Genomic DNA, 20489 nt, shown 5'->3' on the forward strand with positions numbered 1-20489 from the left:
GTAGATACTAAAATCATACTATTACTTTCAGAAAATAGTTTTAGCTGCCTTTTATCTACAGTGGCCTTTTGTAATCAGCAATGACAATATTTTACAATCTTTAGTTAAGTAAAATAAAAAACAATTTCAAAAGCTAACAATTGGGATATTGAAAAATATTTTAAATCGGCATTCAAGTGACGCCAGAGAGGTATCCGATTTTCAATTAAGAAAATTAATGTACTATATAACAAAAATCTAGTGTACAGTTGGTCATTTAAAGCACATTTCTGCATATATGTTCAGTATTTTGCATACCTCCCAACATTTAGAATTCCGAAAGTGGGAGAAAGCCCTGTCCCATTCACACAAACTCGTTGCCCATTTCCTATTAGGTCCCACCCGTTAGGTCACCCGCTAATCAGTATGTCCCGACAAAATTGGGATGGTTGGGAAGTATGATTTTTGTAACTTGTGGGGTATAACTCTACATTGTAAACACTCACAAACAGGGCTCTCTCTATCCTTTGCATCATGCCTTCCTTCATCAACCTCATATGTAATTTTTTTGTTTCATATATGATTTATGATACAGTCTGCCAAATCTACAAATCAACAATGATGAGGAAACTCAAGAAACCCTTCCAAACGGCTTCTCTTCACACTCCTATAATCAGTACAGGACAATTAGGAATAAGGAGATGCACAATGTTGCTTGACAGAAAGATAAATACAGTAATATACCATGTCATACTCCAACATACTAGTCCTACTCATAGATCTTTCAATCAATTAATTTTGTTAGTTTAGTGCACTTCAGGAAAACAGGATCACACCATGGGGTAAATGTACCAAGCTGCGAATTTCTGGCGGGTTTGAAGAGTGGAGATGTTTCCTATAGCAACCATATTCTAGTTATGATTAATTTAGTGCATTCTACAAAATGATAACTAGAATCTGATTGGTTGCTATAAGCAACATTTCCACTTTTCAAACCAGCCAGAAACTTGCAGCTTGATACATTTACCCCTAAATGTGTATCTGTATTTGTTGTACTTTTAAATATTTGATATAAAACCAAGTTAAGTTGTGGTGATCTGCAAAACAAATGAACAACTCATTTTAAATGTTATTGTGTTTGGTTAATAAAACTGTGGATCTAAACTTCCTAATTCATTGATGCAAAATTATTTTGTGGAAGCTCCATAGCTGTGAGGATTAATGAAGCACGGTGTCAAACCGAGTATTTGTATACAGCTTTGTTTAATCTACAATACTTTAATGCATGTGTCTTAATTTTTTTTATTATCTAGTTAAACTCACATTGATTTCATCAAGGTCATGTTTTTAATAGGGTAAAAGAAGAAACGCCTTAGTGTCTGTGTAAACACTCCAATAATATCCAATTACTTTAGATTTAATCTTTTTCTGCAATATATCCAGATTAGCAAGACGAGAGATGAAATAATTAACTTTGGAAATGTATTCGAATATATTCCAATGAAGTTTACTACTGTTTTGAATGTCTTCTTTTTCCACCTCGTTTCTGAATTGTACATTGGTGGAAAGTGAATCCATTGGTTCCTAATGAATGGATATAATGTAGTGTATAATGATTGCTTTATATAATTTATCATAATTAATACAGATGACAAATGAAAAATCAAAAAGGAAACAATTGGGTTCAATCATTAATTTGCTCTTTAATAACAGTACTTGAGGATTCTTGATGTGAAATAAAAAATAGGTTTTGCATGTAGATGAATACATTTTATGTAATAAAGTTATCCATAGGAGTGGTGTTCAGTAAAATACTGTTTAATAAATTCTCCATAATGTTTCATAGAAAAAAAACCAAACACATTTCTCATACTTTTCTTATTACTTTGGCTTGGAAGCCAGCACCAAAACGTTATTTAACCAAACATCAACTTTGGTTTCATTAGACGACACTTCCATAATTTCCAAGAACCTGAAATGAGATTAAGGTACAGCATGTAACTGTTTCAATGTCTTCCCATCATATAACTTGGCAAACTCAAAGCTAAGGAAATACTTCTTGGCTAAAGAAAAGGAGTAAAGTGTTTAGTCACGTTATACTATGGTTTACTTAGGAACCACTTTGTAGCTCGGTGAAAAATGTTGGCACCTTATAAATATTAATAGTAATAAATATCTAGCAAATGCATTCTAAGTATATAGTTCACTACTGTGTTAATGGTGGTAAGTACCTATGTGCAGACAAAATGCACTAAGTTCATTCAGACCCATCTTGTATTAGAGAGATCAGGTGTGTTCAACACACTCACTTATACACATGGTGACACTTATTTGCCCCTTGGTGTGCAGTATTCGCAGTCCATACTTATATGGGTCAAGTAGGGGGTTTTTAAATTAAAAAAAATACACACTGCCTTGTGTAAATTGGTAAGTGGAGTAAACACTTAACGTACTGCATATGTTACCCATGACAGATTACGGAATACGGTATAAAATGTGATTGGGACAAACATGTTTCTTTTTTTAAAATTGTGTACAGAACTGGGATATTGATATATTATTAAAGGTTGCATTGTACAACAAGCTCACATTTTATCATTAATGCTTATATAATATGTTTTATACTGTTAAAAAGGGATTTCCAAAACAACATGGGTGGAAAGGAGACAATTATTCACTGCAGAGGTTTTGAAAGTCATATCTGGAGTATAAAATGACCAATGTACAGTACAAAATCAGCTTTGGTCTTGCCATGCACTAATATTTTGGCCAAAATGCATAGGCTTGTGGCGCAAAAGGTTCCTCTGTAAATTGTGATAAGTGACTTTATGTCGCCACGATAAGTGGCGATAGAAAGTTAGTCTTATCGCAAAGTTTTAGTAAATAGACCCTTTGGTCTGGTGTATTTTATACGCCTAATGTGCTTTTGTTCCCAATCTATGCCTACGGTCCCACAGATAGAATAGATATCCAATTGTTTAATCATACGAAATATTCATTGGTTAGATATGTGTGACAAATATGACTTCCTACATTTCTAGCAGATTTGTTGCATCAGTTTTGGATGATGAAGGGAGACGTTGATAAAATAACTATATGTCTTCTGTGAGACGTATTTCAGAGGAATGTAGCTAGAACTAATTACTTACCTTTGCTCGGTTGTCTTTATGAAATCTTTCGCTTTCTCAGGTTCGCGACTGAGGAAAGTCTGGAACATGGAGAAGGTCTGAATAAAACCAATTAATTCTGCCAACGTCATTGGGATCTTAGTAACCATGTCAACTAGCCTGCAATAAAAAGAAGTCATCATTTTAAAGTATGGTTTTGTAACGTTAAACCCAAAAGAGTCTATTTGCAAGTAAAACCCCTTATCCATCTCTAACAGAGTGTTACCAAACGGGCACCTCTCTTGAAAAAGTTTCTTACTTCAGGGGTGTGGGCATATGCAAGCCTGGCCTCTTTATGCCCACATTGGGTTTGAACTCTAATTACAGTGAACATCTTTTAGCGCCAATGATTTCAAATTACTGACATTGGGTAGAATGCTGCAGTAAGGGCCAAACAAAATTAGAGGGTTATACGTTATATACACTCAAGCAGAGTGTATCTAGCCAATAATTAAAATAGGATATACCTTTTGGGTTTATTTTTGAAATTCTTCAAGAACAAATATATATAAAAAAAGTTCACAAAAGCTGGCCTTTTTTTAATATAATAAGGTTGAAATGTGGCACCATGTCTTAAGATTTATGAAAAGATATAACATTAAGAAACCTTTTCTTGTCTGTATAGGGAATAGCCTCATATATCTCCTTGTAAGCGGTTTGAACGTGATGAACTTTTTCATGTTTATATTGTGCCAGGACATCTTCCACCTGAAAGAATGATGAGGTTTTTTTCAAAATGTAAGAACACTAAACACATGTTTATTAAAAAAAATATTTAATGGACAGACATTCATTTGCTTATGATATTATATTGATGATTATATTGAAGAGACTGGAAAAAATACTGTATATAGCATCTCCATCCAGTGAAACACATACAAGGCTACCAGCAGCTACACATTTACACAAAATATTCTTATTCAAATTAGCCCACCAGAAACGGATGTATGCTTCCTAGCATATATTTGAGCATGGTGATAAAACTGGAAAGCTATTAGCTATAGTTAAAGAGTTTATTCTCCTCTATTATTATCCCTGCAAGTTATAATAGAAATAGTGAATTACTCACACACACACACTAGAAGCATAAATTATTGTTTAATTGATTTTCACTCTACCCTATGCACCAAATCAAACACTATGGGCCTGATTCAGTAAGGCAAAAAAATGTTTTCTCCTGGACAAAACCATGTTACTATGCAAGAGGTGCATATTCGTTTATTATTTTGCATGCAAGTTAAATAGTGGCTGATTTTTCATGTAGCACACAAATACTTGATAGCTTTATTTTTACACTGACATTTAAAGATGATCTAGGACATGCCCTTCCCCAACTATAAATATGTCCCCACATTTTAAATTTAGCTCCCCTGCAATGCAACATGGTTTTGCCAAGGTGCAAAGTTACTCATTTGTTTGCTTTACTGTCCTTAATGAATCAGGCCCTATAACTCATTACCTATGCTCGGTTCAGATGCTCTCCTAAATGTAGGTCACGTTGAATTTTTAGAAGTTGTTACACTGGAGCAGTTCCAAAGGGCTATATTTTAGTATTCATTTTCTAAGGCACCTTTTACTCATGGTTTGTCAGCGGAATGATGTAAATATCGAATAGAAGGGTTGTCTCTGCAGATGCTAAATCTATATAAATCTGTTTATGAGAATGGTCTATTAACCTTTCAAAGAGAGAGGACTTAACAATAATATTAAAACCCAGGAAATACCCAACAAAATTATTCGGATCACCACATTTGTTTTTTTTTTTTATACAATCTGGGTTGATGCAGGGAAGATCTACCACTGTTCACATTCAAAGGCTATACGCCAATCTTAAAAAAATATCACATTGGATCTATACAAGATCTATTAAAGAGAACAACAGCAGTGGAGAAGTAAAGGAAGAGGGCGAGCAGTGTAAGTTTCTAGGAGTTTGTATGTGTACATGAGTATTTATTATATAGCTGGTGATATTAAATGTTAAATCCCCTATCAGGCAACCCTCCCAGAATTTTTTTTTTTTTTTTTTAATCATAGTTGGCTACATAGTTTTTATTATATGTAAATAAATTTGCATTGTGCGTTTATATATTTAAATAATTTATTATAAGTATAAAATGTATTTGTTAAAATGTGATAGATTTTTATCCACGCAATAAAATGTTTATCGCAAAGATAAGGCTATTATTTTGGCCTTGCTTTACTTATTCCCCTCCAGATGTCACAAGAAATTGGGCTCCCATGTTTATACATGGGCAATCTTATTATCTATCAAGCATTGCGGCAGTAAATTCACTGCTGTACTCCTTGGTTATCGCCGTCTTTGCCACAACATTCACAGTAAATTTAGAAGAGATCTTCCCTTCAGCCCCACTACACTTACAGCCTTAGGTGGTATGTCACCCACACACAAACCCCCTCTGGCGGCAGGACCTGTACTATAGGTTCCAGAAGCTCCCATGGCTGGAGCTAGACACCGCTTTGGCATAGCAGGACACACACCCTTCAACAACACACCACCTAGGTTTTACTTCAGAATCTCTCTGAAATGATTTTTCAGCAGATGGCAAGTATGAACTGTTATAACTAATCTTACATTGTGTTCACCGGCACTATTCCAATGTAAGTACAATACAGATTTTACTGTAATACATTATAACATGTGACTACAGCTCATGCAGGGAAAATAATCCGCACATGGTACTGCGGTGACTATTTTTTTATTTTATCTTGTATAACTATACTATCCTCGTGAGAGCACTATATGTAATTCTAATAGTCTTTTTATTTCATAAGACTGCATGTCTACTTTGAGAATCAGCAGTTGGGATTAAATCTATATTTTGCTCATTGTTTTATTGTCATAATTGTCATTATACTATTATGGCATTGCTAAAGAGTACAGTTCAAGAGTTTGTTTTCTTATTTTAAAGTTTCCAATTTGTCATCATGTACTATTGGTTTAGTTATAGTATATACCCACTTGTCACGGCGGTGGATTGTCTAAAGGGGAAGTGAAAGAGTGGAATGACTAGTCCTGCCTCCATGGTAGGTGTTTGCATTTATGGTGATATCTATACAGGTAGGTTGTGTCTGTATATTTTTCCTTGATAAAAGGCCCCTACAGGTGTCCCTGGAAATCAAAACCCACCTCTCCAAAAGCCCCAACCAGCACCAGGTTATGACAGGCTGATCACACTATAAAAAGGAAAGTCTGCAGCATTGGGTTCCAATGTCATATTGTGACACAGCCCCAGTCTGTTCAGCACAGGACTGAACTCCTTAGGAGAATCGTCCCCACAAAAAAACATGTTGGGGTAATAAAAGGTTGATGATAGAAATAAGTATTTTTGTATGTGGCACTACTGTGCCAGCATGTCCTGGCAGCCATAAACTGCTTGGGTATTCTCGTGCTCACAGTGTTACTGTTGTTGCTATGTTAGTAGATTAGGGGTAGTTGATAACTCGCCTGAGAGGTATGTGCATATCACATGGCATAAAAGATGTTTCATATCCACATATGCTATTAAGGTGCATTGTGGGTGGCGATCTTCCTTTTAGTTGTGAGCAGACGCTAGTTTCTCTTAATAGTATGTAGAGTCAGGTACTCTAAGTTTATCAAGCTGCATAAGAGCATGAATAAAGACATATTGCTGAGCTTATATTGTTATCTGGTAAGATTTATTTCTAAAATCAACCATTTTCAATTTAGAGAGAATTACATGTTTGGTGATTTTCTAAGACGAATCATATGGGCATATGAATTATCTGGCACTGCATGCATCCCGACTTCATGTGGTGATGTCTTTATATACAAATTGATGTCCTATTGGGATAATCACATAACAGTATGTTTTTTGTAATTATAACAGATATGTTTTGTTATATTCTGTAATATCATAGGTTACACACATTTGTCTAACACAGGACCAAATGTTTATGAAACAATAAAACACTCAGAATATACACTTTGCAAGGAACCTGAGAAGGTCGTTCTCATACTTGATGGATAAAAGGGATGTTTATTTTTCAGGAATGCGACATCCAGACTGTTATGTAATGGTTATATATAGGATGATTTGAGCTAGTGTACCCTAGGGCCACATATGGGGATGAGAGGACAAAAGGAGACATGAATAAACCACAAAGGGGGAGAAAGAAAGAGATGGACACACAGACACAAGAGGACAGGATAAACATGCATGGGGGGGGGGGGATAGAGAGAGACAATACACACACAAAAGGGAAGAAAGAAGTGGAAACACACAAAGATATGGAGAACGATATGCCCAAGGGTGGGCGGAGCATACATGGGTAGAGAGACAAAAAAAATATACAAAACAGACATACCTCTATTGGAAGCAGGAGAAGTCTCAGGTGATTCTCACCCAAGTAGAAATGGAGGCAGGGTCCAGGCACTGCAAACTAAATGGCCTTGTGCTACCTTCTCTATGGCAACAAGCAGGGCGTAGCCCATGGCGGGGAGGAAGGGGTAGTGGCAGTAGTAAGCTGCACAACCTCTACATTAACAACAGTGACAGATGGGAGGGGAATTAAAGGGGCACATGTGAGTTTCATGTGGCGATTTTGGGAGTGTTTAATTTCAATAATAATTTTTAACCCTCGTATGTCAGTGTTTTATCTACTAACTACTATTACAATTGTATAATGGGGTGGCACAATTTATCCAGTACCCACAGCTCAGAGGTTTTTCTCTTTTTTTTTTTTTTTTTTTATTACCTTGCTTAAATTTTTATTTTATGATAAGCTGGCAAGATCATAATTTATTTAATGGATTTTCCCTTTAAATCATTAGAATTGCTTCTAGATTAGATGGTTCAATTCCAGAGCTACATTTGTTAGCGATCTTATGTATTAACAAATGCTGTATAACCTACTTTGAAATGTAAAAGGTATCAGAAGTCACCTTGGCGGTGTGTGACCTGCATTAAAGGTAAAGCCACAGTGGGGTACCCTTGTGGAGACACTGTGGCAGATTAATTTCTATATCTGCTGGGCAAGGTTACATAGCTCGGAGGACAAGACATCCACACACAACGACGCATCACTTATCGGATTTAGACCCGGCGTACTTGGAGCAGTGGTATTTCTTCCACTGGAGCAGTAGAAAAGGCAGTGACTTGTATCTCTTATTATAAAATCTTATGAGCTTACACCCATTGTTTTACAAAAGCAGAAATACATCTATTTGATAAAGCTGCAGGCCCTCATCTGGATATGAACTGAAATGAGATGCCATGTTAATCAGCTGGGCTCACCGAGCGGAGGTAAGGATGGCTCAGGAGGAGCTGAAATTGCCCCTTACGATGTGGGCGGAAAACTAGATAAATGTTTAAACTAGCTTCTAAATTTAACATGTCAGATTAACCTTTAACATTGGTATGTATGACAGAGCTAATCATTACAAAACCTTGTAATGTATTTATAACAGTTTCTGAATTCTGACCTCTGTGAAGACCTTGGACATCTCTGTTCGGTTTTTGTAATGAACTTCCATACTGGGAAGGTAGGAAAAGAAAGCAAGACATCCATGAGGCTTAAGGATCCGATCTACCTGGAATTACAATTACCACAGAGATTAAACCAGCATGTTAACACAGAAACTTAAGATATCAGAAATATATATATTTTATATATACACACAAATTATAGCAAATTGACTTTAGGGCGCATGCATGGTTCCAGCTCTTTCGATTCACAAACATCCAGCCATTACTTCTGTCAGTCTAGATCCAGTGGGGAGCAGGGGCAGGCTGGGCTGGCAGACAGTATGGCATCTGCCCACCTGGCCGGTCCTATGGTGGGCTACCTTGGTCACTAGGCCATCTGCATTTTTTTTTCTTTAAAACGTTCCTAATAGGCTGCCAAGTTGAGTCTGCCCCCCTCCCCATCCCCAGGCTAAAATTTGCCAGCCCTCCCCTTGTGGGGAGTGTCTAGAAACGTGAATGTAAGTAAAGTTAGTTTTGTTGGTACATACCGCCAATGACACTAATTGAATATTACTGAAAATAATTTAATATCCACTTACTATTGGAAGATCCCTATCCCTTCCTTCCATGACTTGTCATTGGATAGAATTGCGTGAACACCATGTGCAGTGGGAATCTAATATCTACAACAGATCCCTGTTGTAACCCTAGACAATGTTGGTGATCACTGTTTACTGCAAGTACATCTACACACATTAGGTGTAATTTAGAGCCAACTATAAAAGATGCCTGTTTGTGTATGAACAAATATGTGTCTGTACACTTAGGAGCTCATTTATAGGCATATGTGCCTTTAAAGTACATAAGAAAAGACACACGCAAAACACATCTGTATTTAGAATCAAATGGATCTTGCAGTCTGAACAGCTCTAAAAGGACAGTTCTTACACCAGACATCCCAGTGTGTGTGAATGCCTGATGGAAGTGTAGGATATGCAAAAGTTAGGTGATGTGTAATTCAAGGCAGAAGTGGCATTATCTTGTTTGTACACAACCTAACAATGTGATAAAAAAAAACAACAACAATATTTAATAAGATTAATTATAATATTTAATTATAATATATGTCTATCTATCCATCTCACACATACATATACACACAAGCACTCATTTTTCTTTGCCATATAAGAATTACATTGTTACCTCCTTTAGAAACTTCTCAATGTTGAACCAATGGACAGCAGCACATGCAGTTATTAGATCTACAGAGGCATCACCCAGCGGGACTTCCTCAGCTGGAGAGGCACTGTAGAAATTACATACATGCCAGTCTACAGTTATACAAGTCTTCAAACAACTCGTCTAACTTCTCAACCAAACCACATTGGATTGATATGTTCACCCAGAAATTCTGTTATTATAATTATCATTATTCTTTATTTATAAAGTGACAACCTATTAGGCAGTGCTGTACATTGGGCAGGGGGAGGGGGAATTGTGATACAAATAAATAACATACAGTCATATTAAATATACAGACCATTATGGGATTGTACTTCAGGGGTGCCCGTTATGATTCCTAGTGCATTCACGAAGAGCAACGGAAGTATAAAGCAAAGTGTCTTTATTCAGGTAAATACATAAACAAAGATAACTCAAGTTCATGGCTAAGAACAGGTTCCAAAAGAGACTGTATAATAAAATGGCAGGAACAGGTATTATAAGTTTACCCCAGTCCAGAAGGCACATGGCTGTCCAGGGAAGCAGACAGAGTCCAGGGATCAAGCAGAGATCAGATAAACAAAATCCAAATAGCCAGGCAGAGATCAAGGTCACAAGCAAAGTCCAGAAGTTGAGCCAAAGGTCAGAGCAACAGGCAAACGAGCAGAGTCCAGAAATAAAGCCGAGGGTCACAACAGAAGATCAAGCAATGGCGCAAACACAGGAACAGTGCTGCAGCCAGGAACAAACAGATGAACTGCACAGAGTACAGCTTGAGGCAGGTATTTGTAGCAGTGCGACAGGTGCATTTCTAATTAGGCATAATGCAAAGAGATTAACTCCTTCAGGCATGTAGATGAGTTCAAGAACAGCAACACCTCTGGTGGTATGAGGTACTGCTGCTAGATACAAAGAACAGACAGAGTCGCAATAGTGCCAAAACATTTTCACCACCTGTGATGTGAAGGCCAGGAAGAATTCCAGTTCCTTTCAGCACAGGACTATAAGTCGCACTGTTATTTGAGCCCTTCCCCAAATAAAGGATGCAACGCTGATTAGGAGGTTTTGGTTCACACTATGACAGGTACCAACTTTAGCAAGAGGGAGCCCATGCTAATTGTCCCCCCATTTTAATGTATTTAGTAACATAACCACTCCCATTCATTTCAATAGTGGAAGCCCCACTGAAATGAATGGGAAATTCCCCTTAGCACTTGTGTCTGGGTGCATCTGCAAATGCATGCAAACACATCCACGCATATCAATCACAGGTATATTACAAGTAAGCTGCATATCAAGTACTGCGTTTATATGCGTTTTCACAAGCAGTTTGTTTTCAAACACAACACCTGTGGGTAACTGGCCTAAGGCCTGTAACAAAAAAAAAAAAAAAAAAAAAGATTCATAGGTGCGAAAAATCCTATTTTTTTTTCCTCATGATGGTGCGAAAAGTCACATAACAGAATGGGATTAAGCTAAAATTTATCGCATTTTCATGTGTGAAGCATTATAACATGCAAGCAATGAGGAACTGAATTGGCCCCTTTGTGACAAAATAAAAAAATGCAATGTCTTAGAGCAGTATTTAACTACAGTAAAAATAAATCATTAGAATTGATTGTAGCCGGTGATTTTGACAAGCCTGTCATACCACATTGCTGGCGGAACTGTGGTCAGACAGGCACGTTTCTTCAGATTTGTGGATGTGTCCCAAGATTTCCAAATTTTGGGATAAGGTCTGGGACTTCCTGGCCTTGTACCTGCCCTGTTCCTAAGGACCCCTGGACCTTTCTTCTATGCCATCCACTCTAAGACACAGATAAAGACCAGAAGCCTTATCACACAATCCTGGAAAAAGGATTTGTCCAGGATTGTTTCTGCCCTTAAGTCCTTTATTTGGTTTATCGCACACATGGAAAATATTACCTTTTACCTCAAAGATAAAGATAAAGCTTTCACTTAGGTCCCCGTGGCTCTTTTTCCCAGGACCCCTTATCGCTTTCCCATTCCCTGCATTAAACTTAAGCCCCCGCCCCACCTACCACATATCCCTCCAACCTCTACCAATCTACCACATATCCCTCCAACCTCTACCAATCTACCACATATCCCTCCAACCTCTACCAATCTAAGTCCTTGATTCTTCCATAGACCTTTCACACTTTTGCTCTCTTAACCCCTCTGTGCTTTGTATGAATATACTTCTGGGTATACAAAGACTACTCCCTCCCCAACCACCATCCACCTTACCCCCTAATACCCTTACTATGTTTGTTTATGCATATTTTATGCATATGATGCTCAACTTCATTGTGATAGTACTAAAAAAATGTTCTGGACTCTTGGCCTTTATCTTTTGCTCTTTCGCTCTGTGATTGTATGTTATCTACTTGAGTCCTGTTAAATAAATAAAAAAGTACCTAATTATCCGAATATAATGTAAATAACCGGCAAAACATATACTTCAACAAACAGCAATTTGGATGATTGTTTGAGTCTGTATTACCCACCTCTCTCTCTCATGATAAATAATATGTAGTAGTATCTGGGGCTTTATGTTGTGTAGAAAAAAAAAAAAGTCATACAGGAACGCCTCCTATTAAAAATATTAATAATTCTTCATTGCTTAAATGCATGATAAACCAAAGCAGACAAAATGCTATCCTTATTCATGATCATAGGCTGTGTCAATATTCATAAGGATGAGGCCTATTTATATTTGCCTCATGAAATGCTCCAGTTACAGGTCCCCTTTTGCACTTGATAGATCTTTCTTCAGTTACCCCAAAACATGTGCATCTATGAATCCAACAGTCTTCTAAAATGATTCAGAATTATTAAAAGATGATCTCACCTAAATGTTATGTTTGAAAACCCAGCTGCCTTTTTGGCCTCCTCTATTTGGGCTTCACTAATGTCTGTTCCCAATACTCTTTCAAAATGAGGAGCCAAAATTCTCGTGCTCTGTCCTGTTCCACAGCCAACATCCACAGCAAGCACATGGGGTTTTGGTAACTAGGAAGAGAAAACACCTTTACTCGAATACATCTCACACAAGGCACATTAGACACTACCTAACAATATTTCCAAGTTCCCCCCCACAACACACATACACTTCTTACAGTAGTACTTTGGTGGAAGTCCTTCCTCTAGGATGACCACTGATGATCAGCATCCGGCTGTCATTTTTAGCCAGAGCATTTGATTACTTCCTTCTGTGGCACACAAAGCTGACCAGCAGAGTTCCCTGCTGACTGTAAGCAGTATCATGCTCTACTGAGGAAATCGGGGGCAGGGACCTCAACAAATGTGGGAGGAGGAGGGGAGGGAGTTTAAAGAAATAACAAAAAAATAAAATAAAATGGGAAATTTATCTTTTGGAAATCATTGAGGCTTAAATTACGGTCTATGTGAAGCTTAAATATTCACTTGTGACCAAAACGCATATATTGTCCATAACCAGCCCAGTTCTGCCAAAAAACAACTTTATATCTTATGATAATGTACAAGTATAGTATTTTCCTTGTATGTCATACTGTACCAGGATTGTCTGGAACTAAGAAATCTGTGGTGCCCTATAACTAAACGCTAATGATGACTTATGCGTTGAGCTGGAGTTTGCAAAATGCAACATTACTGTACACAAACATGTCTACAAAAAGGTGTTGAGAGCATTTAGTGAGATTTAGAATCCTGTACGCATAGATATGACATATACACAAGTGTTAAATTAAACATAGCTATGACGTGTGTTAGAATATGATCCAACACATACAATAAACTTAACAAAATGATAATTCATTTAAGCAGAGCATTCTGTATATTTATATGTATAGAAAAATATTCTGTGAGATGGACACTTTTCTTTCCTAAGCACATGGTTAAATAGGAAGGACATTGGCAGGAAATCATGTCAATTATATTATTGCTCCAACATGCTCAACCAAGCAACAATACATTTATTTGTTCCTTAGAAACTCATTTCCAACATGTTACTACTGTATTAGTTGGTTTACTGTATTAAACCAACTAATACATATCTGACCTCCAGAGTTTATTATAAAGTTGATTGTAGTTTCGACTTTGACCTTTCCTTACTTTTTCCCCCAGATAGCTGATGATCATGTCCTGGATATCTTGTGGTGGCGAAAACCTGTATTTCTGATAGTAGGATGCATGTTCTTTACCCTCAAATAGTTGTGTAGCCATTTCAGATTCCGTTAAAGAACAACCTACAATGACAAAGAAAACCCTCTGGTCAGCAGATATCCGGTGGGTTTAAAACCTGCACTGGAAGTGCATATTTTCTAAGAGTGAGAAAGACCTGGGAAGTATACTGCACACAGGACAAATATGTTTATGTTCTCAGGAGTGTAATGTGATCAGATATAAAAGCCGGTTTCCTCTTGTCCCAGCTTACAGTACACTGATCTGTTTGGAGATGCAATACAGTAAGCACACAACATCACAGACAGTGGGTGATGGCGCAGACTCTGGGTGTGGACCCATCTGGGTGTGGACCCATGACGCTGCTAGTAGTTGGCACTGACTAACCTGGAGCACTGAGGCTGATAGGTTACACAGTCTGGACCTGAAGAATGAGGGTTTAAAACAATTGTAGTCAAACACAGGATGGGCCAGGTTGGTCAGCACAGGTGAAAGTCATAAAACTTGCTAAAGGTCAGGGTCATGGTTGAAGACAGGTTGGGTCAGTAATGGCACAGGGCAGATCAGTAACAGGTAATCAATATACAAATGGCTAGGTGTACACAAAATACCTCTTCCTCAGGCACCACAGTGTGCAGTTAGGTAGATGCATGTCTAAATAGAAGAAAACAAGAAACTAAGATTTGCTTTAACTTTTTTCGGTGATTAAGAGCTCCTTACGTGCCCACCAGTCGTCCCCACTGCTCCTTAAATGCCCACCAGTCGTCCCCACATGCTCCTTACATGCCCATCAGTCATCCCAAAATGCCCACCAGTCATCCCCACCAGTCATCCCCACATGCTCCTTACATGCCCACCAGTCATCCCCACATGCTCCTTACATGCCCACCAGTCATCCCCACATGCTCCTTACATGCCCACCAGTCATCCCCACATGCTCCTTACATGCCCACCAGTCATCCCCACATGCTCCTTACATGCCCACCAGTCGTCCCCACATGCTCCTTACATGCCCATCAGTCGTCCCAAAATGCCCACCAGTCATCCCCACATGCTCCTTACATGCCCATCAGTCATCCCAAAATGCCCACCAGTCATCCCCACATGCTCCTTACATGCCCACCAGTCATCCCCACATGCTCCTTACATGCCCACCAGTCATCCCCACATGCTCCTTACATGCCCACCAGTCGTCCCCACATGCTCCTTACATGCCCATCAGTCGTCCCCACATGCTCCTTACATGCCCACCAGTCATCCCCACATGCTCCTTACATGCCCACCAGTCATCCCCACATGCTCCTTACATGCCCACCAGTCGTCCCTACATGCTCCTTACATGCCCACCAGTCATCCCCACATGCTCCTTACATGCCCACCAGTCATCCTCTCATGCTCCTTACATGCCCACCAGTCATCCCCACATGCTCCTTACATGCCCACCAGTCATCCCCACATGCTCCTTACATGCCCACCAGTCGTCCCCACATGCTCCTTACATGCCCATCAGTCGTCCCCACATGCTCCTTACATGCCCACCAGTCGTCCCCACATGCTCCTTACATGCCCATCAGTCGTCCCAAAATGCCCACCAGTCATCCCCACATGCTCCTTACATGCCCATCAGTCATCCCAAAATGCCCACCAGTCATCCCCACATGCTCCTTACATGCCCACCAGTCATCCCCACATGCTCCTTACATGCCCACCAGTCATCCCCACATGCTCCTTACATGCCCACCAGTCGTCCCCACATGCTCCTTACATGCCCATCAGTCGTCCCAAAATGCCCACCAGTCATCCCCACATGCTCCTTACATGCCCACCAGTCATCCTCTCATGCTCCTTACATGCCCACCAGTCATCCCCACATGCTCCTTACATGCCCACCAGTCATCCCCACATGCTCCTTACATGCCCACCAGTCGTCCCCACATGCTCCTTACATGCCCATCAGTCGTCCCCACATGCTCCTTACATGCCCATCAGTCGTCCCAAAATGCCCACCAGTCATCCCCACATGCTCCCTACATGCCCACCAGTCATCCCCACATGCTCCTTACATGCCCACCAGTCATCCCCACATGCTCCTTACATGCCCACCAGTCATCCCCACATGCTCCTTACATGCCCACCAGTCATCCCCACATGCTCCTTACATGCCCACCAGTCATCCCCACATGCTCCTTACATGCCCACCAGTCATCCCCACATGCTCCTTACATGCCCTTTACCATAGAGAGAGAGGATAAACACAGCACAGATACTAAGAGGGAGATTCCGTATATTGCACCAATGTTGGGAAAGGTTTATAAGCACCAGCCCAGACACTGCCTTTGTATAGGTAATGTATCTGGTGAACACCACGTGAGGTTCTGCTACACTGGACATTTAAAAACAAACAAACAAAAAAACAAAACAAAACACATAACAGTAATAACTACCTCCCATATTATAAATAACACCCCATCCTTAACAATAATACCCATACTATATTATAGCAAACACCCTCCCCTGCCCAAGTAACAATAATCACCCCATGTCACTTACCTATTTTCCAATGCAGATGGAGGCAGCCACATGTAAAAAAGGGAGGAGAACAGCAATGATGCTATACAGCCCCTGCTACATACTTAAACCTGGGGCCCCACGCAGAATGAGTGAGGGCCACAACCGATTATTGAAAGTTAAAAAGTAAAATTTAATAAAAAACAGTTGACAATGGCCAGCGGTCCCCTGGTCAGCCCAGGCCCTGTACATTGGTACCTCCTGTAACTCCCTGATGGCAGCCCTTCCTGTATGGCATCCCATCCCCTCTGGACATGACTTTGGCCATGCTATTTGAGGAACATTTAGAGAGGACATGGCATCAAATGCACACAACAACCATCGTAGCAACCACTGCATTCCACTGTAGCCTCAATGGGTACCATCTATAAATTTAGAGGTTTGCAGGATGGGCAGCCCAGTTACCAGCACTGATTTGGTATGACAAACCAGCATTGTGGGAAGTAAGAGCAGGTATACACAGACAATAGCGTTGTATTATTCTATTTCCAAGCAATTCATACCTATCACACTGTGAGAAGGTACGTTTATTCAAGAAGTAATGTGACTCAATTTGAATCATGTACTAAGTATAGTTGGACATAAAGACACCATCACCACCGACATACAGAGTGACAAAGCAAGTTGTAAGTGGCAGAAGTCCTTTACACAGAGCACTAGATAAAAATATAACACTACAGGAACAGGAAACAGGACAATAGATAAGCTACGCACCTACAAAGGGTTTCAGACAGTAACAGAAAACATACAAAAGTGGAGCACTCACAGAATATAAGCAAATTATTTAGGAGTAATAGAATTCAAATTACCAAAGTCCAATGACAGACAGCAAAAGTACATTTAGAAACCAAGCATGATGAAAACAGCATAGGCACAGAACAGAGCCAGGTAAGAACCAGGAACACAGAGCTAGACAGCTGAAACCACAGACACAAAAGTAAATAGTCTAATACCTAGGTTCCGCAGCTCCCAGACATGCCATGGCGCTGTTACAGGGGTGCCGTGGCCAGGAGGAGGAAAAAACAAACAGAAAACTTACCAATCCGGCGGAGCCTGGGACCCAGCATCATCCTCCCTTCTCACTGAATGTAGGGTGTGACGTCATCACGCCCGACATTCAGTGACAAGCGGCAGAATAGAGGATGCTTGGTCCCAGGCACCACCGAATTGGTAAGACAGAAAAAAAGACAGAAGAGATAAAAAAAAGAAGGTCAAGTGTGGTAAGTAAAGAAACAGAGGGGAATGGTGATAGGAAACAGCAATGGAGGGGCAAAAGAATGAAGGAGGGGGCAGAGCGAGGATGCAGAGGGGGCCACAGAGTGAGTGGATGCAGAGGGGGCCACAGAGTGAGTGGATGCAGAGGGTGCCACAGAGTGTGTGGATGCAGAGGGGGATACAGAGTGTGTGGAGCTGAAGGAGGGCACAGAGTGTGTGGAGATGACGGAGGGCACAGAGTGTGTGGAGATGAAGGAGGGCAAAGAGTGTGTGGAGATGACGGAGGGCACAGAGTGTGTGGAGATGACGGAGGGCACAGAGTGTGTGGAGATGACGGAGGGCACAGAGTGTGTGGAGATGACGGAGGGCACAGAGTGTGTGGAGATGACGGAGGGCACAGAGTGTGTGGAGATGACGGAGGGCACAGAGTGTGTGGAGATGACGGAGGGCACAGAGTGAGTTAGCTGTAAATTATTCTTTGACAGAAATATAATTGAAAAAAATATATATATTATTTTACCTTGGATTTATATGTATTATTTTTGCATACAACTAAATAAGTATTTCTGTCCTGACCTAAACACTTATTACGTTTTTTTCCCCAACTACTTATAAAATGGGACTGCTCGGTAATTATTTTGGAGGGGTGCCTTGAAAAAATTATGGAAACTCTAAGGGTGCCGTAAACTGTCAAAGTTTGGTAACCGCTGGTCTAATATAAGGTCTTTCTGTCACTCTGTGAATTAAATAGGCCACCGATTGCCAGATCAGAACAGATGAGCACACAGAGTATGTGCCATAGAAATGCACACTGAGCAGTCTTGAGAACTTTTAAAATTCTCCCAGAGAAGTGCAACAGACTTTGCCCAGGAATTACTAAGAACTTCTACAGAGATATTACAACAGGGCATTCTGTGAGGAAATGGGTGAACCAGGTAGGATCCTGGCCCTGGAGGGGGAGGAGGGCATTCAAAATCAAATAATTTGCACTTCCAATAAATTCAATTTGCTAAATAACTGGAGATGTATCTGTTTCAAAAGACCATCTGATATCCACCTATCAGAAGGTACAAGCTTTGCACCCTTACATATGTCATCATGTTGGCTGTCATATCCATGTGCTTCCCTGTAAAAACAGTTGCATTTGTGCTTGGTGATGGTATGTAATGTCACAAACCAGCATTTACACTGTACTTTATGCAAACTCGTTTATGAGCCTTAATGGGTTAGATGATTGAATACTTCAACCAATGTAATAAGAACATTTTATACACATAAAAGTTACACACAAAAACGCATTGAGGCGATGTTTTGCAAGAAATCCTCTCTCATTGTTCCTCACTCCAGACAGAAGTGCACAGAGAAAAATGAGCAGAGATTCCTTACCGTAATAGGTGGCAACGTGCGCAGCCAAACACTGGGGTGATGTCTGGCGGCACCTCGCGCTGAATTGAATCTGCCCCTATATAAGTCTGCATTAAACACTACTTTCCCCTCCAAGAAATATAGTTTAGCAGCAATAATAATTTATACTATACATAACATTACGAAAAAAAGTCAAAACTGGCCTATAAAGTTAATTTTTAAACTATTTTCTTTATGAGCTGCAACTTTTTAATTAAGATTTATAACAGCATCTCTACATTTAATTTAGATACAGACACTGATCTAGAAAACAAATGAGATTGACTTTACCTGACAAATTACACTTCATGTTGACAAGACAATGACAGGAGCTCACCTGTACACCGTGCACCGTTCTCTGACTCAGCTGCTATACTCGCTTTTCTACGGCTTCCCACCACAGGGTACTGCTATAGGGACGTAATATTGGACTTTGGACTTGGAGATAATTACAAATCTGTCACCGCCTTCTCCAACTATTACTTCCCTGCTACAGAGGAGCATTGTCTGTCACAGCTACAGTGCAGACACTCCGTATAACACCTTCAGATGACCCCTCACTTAGTTCATAGGCACAGATACAAGTTACCGTATTGAGCAGCTTCCTACATATCTGTACACACAGCTCACACCAGGAACTGCAGAGAAGTAGACACGTCCAACTTAGGGTTTATGAATGAAGCACTGCGTACACAGGAGAAAATCAACAGGTTTAAACAATTTAGTTTTAATATGTCCATTTCCAAATTTGAAAATGTGCTTGCGCTCAAATAAAATATGTTTTTAGGAATCGGAACACCCCTATTGTCTGGGAGCAGTTGGTATGGTCTGTGACGCCAAGTGACTGATTGTACTTGAAGAATACGGGAAAGGGGCGGAGACTGTAATGTCCTGGAATGACCCCGTTATGTGTGTATAAGGCTACACTAGATTCGACTAGCTCATTACATTCAGTTAACTGATGAAATAATGCGCCCCCTTTTTCACAGATCCTGTTTTCGTGAACTATGCAAATTATTTTGCAGAAATACAATGTAACGTGGCCATGTCAGCTAACTTGAAAGATATTTGAAATTAGACATCCTTCCCAACTGACCCGATATAAGTTAGCCAGTCACGATTCTGATAGACATTTATCCTGAATTGCTGGGAATGTTTGCACCACCTCCTCTCTCACTGTCCACGCCTTTGCCACCTACTTTGAAGCTAAAAATGAACAGTATTCAACAACACCTACATTCTCCTATACTCCCCAATCCACTCTTTCTTCATTCTCCCTCATAACTGAGGATGAGGTCTCTGCACCAACTTCATCATCTCT

General features: G+C 39.9%; 1 protein-coding gene across 2 annotated transcripts; it reads right to left on the bottom strand.

Annotated features, from left to right (window-relative positions):
* Window positions 1-1657: 1657 nt before the first annotated feature.
* Window positions 1658-19804, bottom strand: LOC142157439 (putative methyltransferase DDB_G0268948). Of its 2 annotated transcripts, none has more exons than XM_075211188.1 (8): window positions 19506-19804; window positions 13913-14046; window positions 12669-12829; window positions 9797-9899; window positions 8611-8718; window positions 3754-3854; window positions 3129-3266; window positions 1658-1951 (listed from the first exon to the last, which is right to left on the bottom strand). In XM_075211188.1, the coding sequence occupies exons 2-8, from the start codon at window positions 14021-14023 to the stop codon at window positions 1861-1863; spliced, it is 813 nt and encodes a 270-aa protein (XP_075067289.1). In that variant the 5' UTR covers window positions 14024-14046; window positions 19506-19804; the 3' UTR covers window positions 1658-1860. The 2 variants fall into 2 exon arrangements, with proteins under 2 accessions (XP_075067289.1, XP_075067290.1); XM_075211189.1 differs by lacking the exon at window positions 19506-19804 and adding an exon at window positions 17053-17074.
* Window positions 19805-20489: the final 685 nt, after the last annotated feature.

Source organism: Mixophyes fleayi, chromosome 1 (assembly GCF_038048845.1).
Source record: "Mixophyes fleayi isolate aMixFle1 chromosome 1, aMixFle1.hap1, whole genome shotgun sequence".
NCBI lineage: Eukaryota > Metazoa > Chordata > Amphibia > Anura > Limnodynastidae > Mixophyes > Mixophyes fleayi.

Coding starts and splice junctions, on each gene's coding strand:
- LOC142157439 (XM_075211188.1), bottom strand. CDS start 14,023: ATGGCTACACAACTATTTGAGGGTAAAGAACATGCATCCTACTATCAG. Junction 9,900..12,668: donor TTTTCAAACATAACATTTAG/GTGAGATCATCT, acceptor TAATTTCTACAG/TGCCTCTCCAGCTGAGGAAG. Junction 3,267..3,753: donor CCCTATACAGACAAGAAAAG/GTTTCTTAATGT, acceptor TTTTTATTGCAG/GCTAGTTGACATGGTTACTA.